This window comes from Chinchilla lanigera, unplaced genomic scaffold (genome assembly GCF_000276665.1).
Source record: "Chinchilla lanigera isolate Chin_1 unplaced genomic scaffold, ChiLan1.0 scaffold00021, whole genome shotgun sequence".
In the NCBI taxonomy this organism is placed as follows: Eukaryota; Metazoa; Chordata; class Mammalia; order Rodentia; family Chinchillidae; genus Chinchilla; species Chinchilla lanigera.
Genome location: NW_004955422.1, coordinates 26,324,194 through 26,334,379, shown reverse-complemented (window position 1 = coordinate 26,334,379; position 10,186 = coordinate 26,324,194). Strand labels below are relative to the sequence as shown.

General features: G+C 40.4%; 1 protein-coding gene across 2 annotated transcripts in view; it reads right to left on the bottom strand.

The window, feature by feature from the left end:
* Trpc4ap (transient receptor potential cation channel, subfamily C, member 4 associated protein) overlaps positions 1 to 10,186 on the bottom strand; it is an 81,528-nt gene that overhangs the window by 49,085 nt on the left and 22,257 nt on the right. For both annotated transcript variants that reach the window (XM_005384808.2, XM_005384809.2), the window contains exons 2-3: positions 9,688 to 9,816; positions 7,649 to 7,765 (exon numbers count right to left, since the gene is read on the bottom strand). In XM_005384808.2, coding sequence (XP_005384865.1) covers positions 7,649 to 7,765; positions 9,688 to 9,816 — 246 coding nt within the window. The remainder of the gene's footprint in view (positions 1 to 7,648; positions 7,766 to 9,687; positions 9,817 to 10,186) is intronic.

The following is a 10,186-nucleotide window of genomic DNA, read 5'->3' as shown; positions in this document are numbered from 1 at the left end:
TTATTGTTTTACATATTGTTATCTACAAGATAGTTTCTCAGGAAAACAAATAGACAAATAATAGTGAGTTACAGACAGAAGAGGTAGGAGATTATCAATAGTTGTTGTAGGCTGATTTTGAACTCACTATGTAGCCCAGGCTTGAGCTCACAGCGATCCTCCTGCCTTAGCCTCCCAACTGCTCGGTTTATAGGCCTGTGGCAACATGCCCAGCAACTGACCTAAATTCAATGCAATCATTATCAATATCCCAGCTGGCTTCCTTTTAGAAACTGACAAGCTGATCTTAAAATGGACATGCAACTGTAAGGGATATGTAATAGCCAAAACAATTCTGAACTGCAAGCATAGAGGTAAACCCATGCATCTATGACCAACTGATTTCTGACAAGGGTACCAGAAAAAAAGTTTTTTTCAATAAACAGTGTTTGTTGTAACTGGGCAGTCATATGTAAAAGAATGAAAATGGACCCCTATCTCACATGATAAACAAAAATAAACTCAAATGGATCAAGAACCTAAAATGTAAGAGATAAAATTCTCAAACTCTTAGAAAGTAAATGGGTAAATCTATGACCTCAGGTTAGGCAATCTGTTTCAGAGATATACACCAAAACCCAAGAAGCAAAAGAGAAAAAAACAGATAAAATGAATTTCACCAAAATTAAAAACTTTTGTACTTCACAGGGCATTACCAATACAGTAAAAGGAGAACAAATGAATCATCTGAAGGAAACACTTGCAAATTACATACGTCAGAGACTATCTAGGAGCAGCCAATAATTCATTATCAAAAGCCAACCCAATTAAAATATGGGCAAAGCAGTGAACAGACACTTCCACAAGCCATTCATAAATACATAAAGAAAAGGTCAATATCATTTGCCATCAGGAAATACAAATCAAAACCACAATGAGCTATATCACTCTGCACCCTTTAGAATGGCTGCCTATCATGAAAAGGATAGGTAATGACTACAGCAAGATATGGAGACACTGGAACCACTCCCAGCGGACATGGAAAATAATGAAGCTACTCTGGAAAATAATTTGGCACCTCGTCAAAAGTTAAACACAGACACACTATATGACCCAGAAACACTCTCACACTCCCTCTCTCTCTCTTTCAGTGAAATTTTTAAAACATCCAACCTAACAGGAAATGAAAAAATATGTCCACAAAAATACTTGTACTTCAATGTTCATAGCTGCACCATTAATCAAAGCAGTGCTATTAGTTATAGCCAAAAGTCCTGGTCATAGCAACACACACTTAAAATCTCAGTGGTCAGGAGGCCAAGGCAAAAGGATTGTGAGTTCAAGGCCAGCCTAAATTACATAGTGAGAGCCTCTCAAACAAAACAAAACAAAACAAAACAATAAAAGTCAAAAGTGGAAACAACACAAATGTCCATCAACTGTTGATTAATGGGTAAGCAAAATGTGCTCTATCCACACCATGAAAACTTTCTTGGCAAAAAAAAGGAAGGAAATACTGATATATATAACACGCACATAACACAGATATATAATAACACAGCAACACAGATAAATCTTGACAGTATTAGGCCAAGTGAAAGCAGCCAGTCACTCCACTTATATGAAATGTTTAGAACAGGAAAATTTCTAGAGGTAGCAAATGTAGATCAGTTGTTGCCTAAAGACAGGGTGCGTACAAGGAGTTACTCCTACAGAATATGGGGTTTCTTTTTTGTGTGTGTATGGTGCTGGGGATCAAACCTAGGGCCTTGTACACATAAGACAAGAGTTCTACCACTGAGCCACATTCCCAGCCCAGGCGTTTCTTCCTGGAAGTGGTGAAAATGTTTTAAAAACAACTGTGGGTGATAGCTATGTAACTGAATTTACTAAAAAACACTCAATGGTACACTTTCAGTGGGTGAACCATATCACATATGAATTATATCTCAAAGAAACTGTTATGTAAGTTAAAGAACCCAAACATGAAAAGCCACACAGTGTATAATTCTATTTATATAAATGTACACAATAAGCAAAATTATGGAAACAGAAAATGGGTTAGTCAGCTGGGGATGGGATGCTGATGGTATGGGATTTCCTTTGGCAGTATCAAAACTGTTCTGGTAATCGCTGCAAAACTTCATGAACACACCAGAAACCAATGAGGTTGAACTAGGTTAATTTTAAGGTATATGAATTATATTTTGGCTTTTTTTTTTGAAACAGGGTCTCTGTGTGTAGTTTAAACTGATCTGAACTCACCATGTGGCAGGTTGGCCTCAAACTCATAGTGATCCTCCTGCCTCAACTCCCAAGTATCTAGGATTACAGGCATGCACCATCATGACTGGCCCAAATTTTCTTTTCACCTTTTACTTTTATAACAAGGACCCTTGTATAGATTATTTTAAAAAGTCAATTTCTACTTAAATATATTCATTTTCAAGTAATCTATATGCTAAGATCATGACGAAGTCACTTTTTTTTTTTTTTTTTTTTTTTTTTGAGATAGGGTTTTGCTATGCAGTTCAGGCTGGCCTTGAATCCACTACCGAGCCCAGGTCGGCCTCGAACACATCTTAATCCTCCTGCCCAAGGCCTGGGATTGCAGGCATGCACCTCCATGCCCAGGTAAGTCACTATTTTTAAACATCAACCATAGATATGTGTATATAGTTTTAGGTTATTGTTTAAATCAATTTACGTGCAATTTTAGAACAAGGGAAAAAAACTCTTCAAGCCCCTTTTAGCTACAGGCCAATATTTGGGCAGTAGGTCCAATACACCTCAAGCCAAATGGGAGAAAATTATCCTATAGCATTTTTTTAAAAAACAGCCAACATGAAAACCCTCAAGACTGGACTGCTTAGCTGGAAGATCTGAGACAACTTCCACCATCTCAAACTAGCAACAAAGCTTTAGAAAGCAAATCCACACACTTGGAATTGCTCCTAGGAGAATGCTGACACGATGTTTCAACACCTGGAACTGTGAGAGAAGGGGGAAATGTGTGCTGTTTCAGCTCAAGACAATAGACTATAAAATAAAAACTTTCAGTACCCCTGTACCATAGAATATCATTTCTGTAAAAATGTTTAGCTCAGCTTCCCATACATCTGCATTTGACATCAACTGCACTTATAATAATAAAAGTCGCCCTTGTGGCAGGCTCGTTTTGTTTTTTGTGTAACTGAGACCCCAGTCATCTTCTAAAAAAGCTGGGATAATTATTATACAGCAGATACAATGGTGTTGCATGCTTTTTTCATCAAAAATTTTCCCATGCTATTAAAATTTTAACATTATTTATTGACTTCATATCAGGGGACAGAATAACCACTATCTCCCCATGGAAACTTTTAGTCATTACAAATAACTGCTATACTAAGCAAACTAGGTAGACTAAGTAAACTATATATGCAAAGTTTTATCTCATTCTGATTTCTCCCTCCATAAAATGGCTATAATGAAAATGATAGACAATTATAAGCACTGATAAGGATATAGAGTGTAATGGTTGATACATTCTGCCAACTTGAGAAGTTTAGAAGTTTAACTAAGTGACTCAGCAGGGTGCCAGGGTCCTCATTTTGTAAAATCCTGTGCAAGAGAAGGGTACCTGGATGGTATGAGTGCTACACCTGCCCTGGGAGTGGGGTAGCCTGCTTACAATATAAGGGAGGAGAAGAGGCTTGCTCTCCCTGCCTTTTGTTCTTGCTGCTTTTGCGGTCTTCTGACACCTTAAACTGTTGCCCCTGTGTCATACCACCCTGCTTTGGAACCAGCTGGTTACAGACTAAAATCTCCACAAACTGTGACGAGCTAAATAATCCTTTCCTTCCTTAATTTTAGGCACCGGGTATTTTGTCCCAGCAACAACAAAAAAAAGAATCAAGACAAAATTTGGTACTAGGGGTGGGGCCTGGTGCCAGGAGTGGGGTCACTGCTGTGACTATACCTGACCATGTGACCAAAGCCTTTGGGAATGAGTTTTAAAAGGTTCAGAGATGTCCTCTAAAAGAATGGAGTTGAAACACCTTCGGCTGTTCGGTATGGGAGATTCTGGTCAGAGCTCAAAAGATCAAAAGGCTGACAGAAATCCTGCCAGTAAAGTCCAGGCTTGGGAGGTTTCTGCTGAGAAAAAAAGACTGCATTGACTTGAGGCAATGTATTTTATGGCTCGGCAAAAAGTTTGTCTGCATTTTGCTCATGTCCAGAGACTTTGCCTGAGACTGAGATTAAGGATAATGGACTAATTAATCTGGCAGAAAAAATTTCAAGGCAGTCAAATGCTGAGGCAAAGGCATGGCTATTGTTGGGGGCTTTTAGCCAGATTTATGTTAAAAATCAAGAGGAAAGAGCCCAGCAAGATGATTTAAAGTACAGTAAGTTTGGCCAGAAGGGAAACCCCAGTAAAGCTATAGACAGTAAAGAGCTGAGGAGATTTCAATTGCTAAAGAGGAACAGGAAAATATAAAAGATGGCCTGAGGGCATCACAAAAAGCAGCAAGTTTCCACCCTTTGCAGCCTCAAAACTGCAAATGTAAAAGACTTTGCTTAAAAAAAAAAAAAGCCACAGAGTGCCATGTTCCAAAATGGTGGCAGCAGCTACACCAGGTTCCAGAATGGCAGCAACAGAGAATTTGTCCCTCAAAATTAGATTCAGAGTGCTCAGCAATCCAGGCACTTTACCCCTACAGCCATGAGGGGGAGAAACCTGGCTACTGCTCCAGCTGGCAGCAGACCTTAGCATCATCCACATGGTGCTGGTTTTAAGTGCATACAAAATGCAAGAGTTGTAGGGTTAAGAAGACTCCCACCCCAATTTCCAAAGGCCTGAGAGGCCAGTAGTGTGCCCTTGAGGGTGCAGTATGTAAAGCTGTGAGGGTAAAGCCAAAGGGCCAATAGAGACCCCAAAAGTTTGGAAAAGCCAAAAACACAGATCATCTAAAGCAAGCTACAAGGAAGGAGCAAAGCAGGCCCAAGAGAAAAGCCATGGGAGCTACAACCATTGGAAGTGTGTAGGGGTGGAGCCATCCAAGCTCTTTAGAGCTCACAATGTGCCACAGATTGCCTCAGATGCTACATGTGGAACTACAGGACTTAATGTTTGCCCTGCTGGATTTTGAACTCGCTTTGGTCCAAATCCTTTGTATTCCCGTTTGTAACTTTTGGAACAAAAATGTTTATCTTGTGCCACTAAATGTTGGAAGTATTTAACTTTTTTTCATTTGTACAGGGGCTTGCAGCTAAGAATTTGCCTTAGATCTCAGAGGAGACAGGACTTAGGCTTTTTAGCAATGCTAAAATTGTTAGGACTGTGACAATTCTTGCAGATAGACTAAATGCCTTTTGCATGAAGGGATATACATGAGTCTTTGGGGATCCAGGGGCAAAATATTATGGTTCTAATATAATGTAATGTTGATAGACTTAATACTAGTTTTTTGTTTTGGGGTGTTTTTTTGTTTGTTTTTTTGAGATAGGGTCTTGCTGTATAGTTCGGGCTGTACCTGGACTAACTATATAGCCCAGGCTGGCCTCAAACTTGCAGAAATCCTTCTGCCTCAGCCTACTGAATGCTGGAATTACAGGCATGCACCACCATGCCCAGCTTAATACTGGTTCTATGGATTGTTAAAGTTGTGTTATAATGTTCAAGTTGTAAAATGATAATAAGTATGTCTTTATACCTAAAAACTGGTTTAAAAAAATGAAACCAAAATCTCCCTACATTGCTGGTGGGAATGTGAAGTTGTATAGCCTGACTGTTCCTCACTACACACATGAACACACAAAATGTGGTACTGATACACACTTCAACGTGGATAACACTGGAAGCGTTATGCTATGTGAAAGAAGCCAGTTACAAAAGACCATACATTACATGATTCCTATTACACAAATTGTCCAGAACAGGGAAACCTACAGGGACCGAAAGTAGATGAGTGGTTTCCTAGGGCAGGGTTGGGAGGTGGAAAGGTGGGGAATGACAGCTAACGCATATGGAGATTTTCTCCTGCCAGGTGTTGAAATGTTCTAAAATTGACTGTGGTGATGGCTGCACACAAAAAAACAATGAACTGTGTATTTTACAAGTCATCCTTGCGTAGGGGCCGTGCTAATCCCTGTCTCGTTCCAATTTTAGTACATGTGCTGCCAAAGTGAGCACATGAACTGTACACTTTAAATGGGTGGATTGTGTGGCATGTGCACCATGCCTCAATAAATTGGTAAAATAAAACTATGAGGAAATAAGGTTTTTCTCACATCTACTTAGTAAGTATTTAAAATATACAGTTTGGTGAAGGGGGTTTCTAAGTTCTGGTAATGTTTGATTTCTTGATTTGGGCAATAGTGCAAAGGTGACTTTCCTGGTGATAATTATTGGTGTACTCCTGTGTATAAAGGTTATACTTCCACAATAAATCCATAAAAATACACACATACATATGGTATGTTGGTGATGGTGTGGGTATACACTGTCTTATACTTTGTTATAGACAATGTAAGTTGATAAATTACAGTTAATACAGTAAACAACAAAAGACACATATGCTTTGATTCCTTTTTTTTTTTTTTTTTTTTTTTTGGCACCAGGAATTGAACATACACTTTGATTCTAAAGGTCTACACTCACATGAAAAAAAATACATACAAAAATCTTTACTGTAACCTTCTTTGTAAAAGAAAAAGTGTGGAAAAACTCTAAATGCCCATCAACTAGGGACTGAACAGATGAATCACAGTAGTTATACCAGGGAACTATCTGGCTATTTTAAATGATGAGGCAGTGCAGTCAACTTTCCATTGCTGGGACAAAACACCTGACACCCATAACTTACAGGAGGAAGAATTAATTCTGACTCATGGTTTCGGAGGGTTCAGTCCACAGTCAGCCGGCTCTAAGGCAGAAACATCAGAGCAGAGGACAGCAGCTTACCTCATAGCAGCCAGGAAGCAGAGAGCAGGGGAACAGAGACACTTCGGTGCTGGGCTCCCAGTGACCAATTCCCTCCAATCAGGCCCTACCTCCTGCACTGCCTCCTTAGGGATCAAGCCCTCCAACACAGGCATCTTTGGGTGCGGGTAGGGGGAGACCCTTCATATTTAAACCACAACAGACAGATCTACAGCCACTGAAATGAAACTATCCCCGTGCGAGGGTTACATGAAAGATATAAATTAGGGGAGAGTGTACTGTTTATATGGTATGCCACTCTATGTGGGGAGAAAAAACACTGAGGTAAGGTGGAAGGGGGGCTAAGCCTGTGTGTGTAAAACACACACAGAACAACAGAACATCTCTAGAAAGACATACAAGAAACTGGTAATCACAACTGTTTCTGAGGAGGAGACACCGGAAAACTAAATTGTGAGTTCGAGGCCAGCTTGGACTACAAAATGAGCTCAAGGCCAGCCTGAACTGCACAGTGAAACCCTGTCTCACAAAAAAAAAAAAAAAGTAGCTATCTTTTCATTTAAAAAAAAAAAAGAAAAACTATGCTGCTTTTAAACAGCTGAATGCCACAAAATTTTCTAAAAGTCAAAATCCGAAATGTCTGCCATAAATCCAGAAATGTTTTCTGTCTTCTACTTTAACACTTAAATATTCAAACCATTAATGTAGCAATATTCACAGAAGTAAGAATAAATAGCTACTTACATCAACACCTCCAAACAAATCAAAAATATACGTATTTGGATAAGTAGTTTCTTGAGTAAGTTTTCTATCTTCAGTAACAAATGCCATAGCCTCCATGGAGAGAAGAGGAGAAATTTCCTTTAAAAAAAGTACAGAGACATTTTGTTTTAGAAGTCAACTGAAGTATCAGTTTGCATTTTAGTCACAAATTGAATCGGCATGAGCAGAAACCGCCCAATGAAGCACATGTCCTAGTACCCAAGCCCCTTTAGAGTCTTTTCCTACACTGAATCTGGTGCCACCTTCTTCAGAATGTGGCAGAATGACAAACGCCACTTCCAGCACAGAAGTCCTACGGCCTGGTAGTGTCAGCCTCTGCCGTGCTGAATCCAACCGACCATCCCACTCTGAGAGGCCCCACACTGCCCCTGACCATGAACGCCATGCAGGCTTAGCTGACGGCCTGCGCCAACCTGCCTGGGATGTGAGGGAGGCTACTTTAACATTTCAGATGTCTCGACACTCCATTCAAAACCACAGAAAGCAGAACCACTCAATGAACCAGGACTTGTGAGATACTTGGTGGTTGCTACTTCAAGCTACTGGGTTTTGTAGTAATGACCAAATCTCTGCTCAGATGTCACCTTCTGAGGGAACTCTTCCTCAATCTCCCCAGCTCAAATGCAGTCTGATCTTCTATCCCGCAAAGTAATCAGTAAGTCATCTGTCACAGTAAACACTTCCACTGTACATTTAGCACCTTAACTTTATCTATTTGAAGTCTTTTTTTTCCCCTCTAGATTAAATACTCTTTGAAGAAAAGGCTAGAATAGATGTCTTGAGGTAGGTCTCAAGACACCAAGTATTTGACATAGGAAGGTAATTCTCAAATTTCTGTGGTAACAGGATCATTTGTTCATATGGAACGAAGATAACAGAAAAACAATCTAACAGAAAAACCTGTTACACGGTGAGTTTTACATGAACATTTGGCTATTTGCTGGATGAATAAAGAAATAATCACACATCAGGGACTAACAGATTTCTCTCCTCCTTGATTTTACTTCAACATCCTATCTCAGAGATTTTGCAGTAATCAAAAAAAAATAACATACAATTCTTTGGAAAGTGTTTTTAAATAATAAACTATAATTATTTCTATTATTAGACTATACAAGTTCAAGAACATGAAAATGCCTCTTCTTAAAGATAAAGTATAAGCTTAATTATTATTATATATTAGAACGACTTGTGTGATATAATCATAAAATTTCACCTTTGAAGAACATTATGTCATTTGGTTTTATAATGATCAATTATAACTGCAACCAGAGTTGGGGTTCACACTCAGCCCAAACAGGTTGGATAAGGTAACCCCAGACCTACCAAAGCCAAACTTCTGGGGGCCGGGCCAGCACTCTACTACACACGCAGGCTGGAGAACCACCTCCGCTTTATGTCTCTGTGCTCTTTTCACTTCTCTCCCAGCCACCAAACCTGCCCCTTCCAATCAACAACCTCCCTCCCAGGAGCCTTCAGCAATATGGGTTCAAAACCATGTCCAAGAGCCGCACAATGATATACGCCCGTAATCCCAGCACTCAGGAAGCTGAGGCAGGGGGATCACTTCGAGTTTAAGGCCAACCTGGATTACACAGTGAGACCCTGACTCAAAAAACAAACAAACAAAACAAGAATGTCATCCAAGGCCAGGTGCTCAGCTCAGTGGAGGAGCAACTGTACAGACTGCCTGAGGGCTTCGGCTCGATCCCTAGAACCATGGGAGGGAAAGTGTCAACCAAATGCCAGGGTACAGTGTTGACCTCCTAAATAAAGCAATCACTGCCACAAATTAAGCATGAACAAAGCCTGGAAGGAGACACCCAGGAAACCTACGGTGACAGCCCCTTGATGGTGGGACTACCGGTGACTTTCTTTTCTTCTTGCCCTTTTCCTGAACTTGTCAACAGCTTCCACCATTAAAACAGGCTATTAAAAAAAGCAGACAGTTATGTCACCTGGAGACTGAATGCAGCTCCTCTAAGGCCCCTGAGAATTACCTTGAGGATGTTTTGGCACTCAATGAAGTCACTGTGGAGGTGGCTGGCGGCGTACAGCTTAAGGAGCAACTGAGGAATTCCACTCCATTTGGACTGTTTGTCCCGTTCTGTCAAAAAAGCTTCAGTGAACTGTGAATAAAGGAGGAAGAAAAACAAAGAACATTTTACTGGTGAGGAAAGACCTACTAGCAGATATGGAAAAACAAAAAAAGTAGCTGACTCCCAAACATAACCAGGAAAATAATGCAAAATTCTCTTTTTAGAAATCTTTAAATAGCTGGGCGTGGTGGCACATGCCTGTAATCCCAGCAATCAGGAGGCTGAGGCAGGAGAATTGTTGTGAGTTTGAGACCAGCTGGGCTACACACTGAGTTCAAAGCCAGCCTGGAGTATACAGCAAGACCCAGACGAAGGGAGGGAAGGAAGGAAGGAAGGAGGGAGGGAGGGAAGGAAGGAAGGAAGGAGGGAGGGAGGGAGGGAAGGAAGGAAGGAAGGAAGA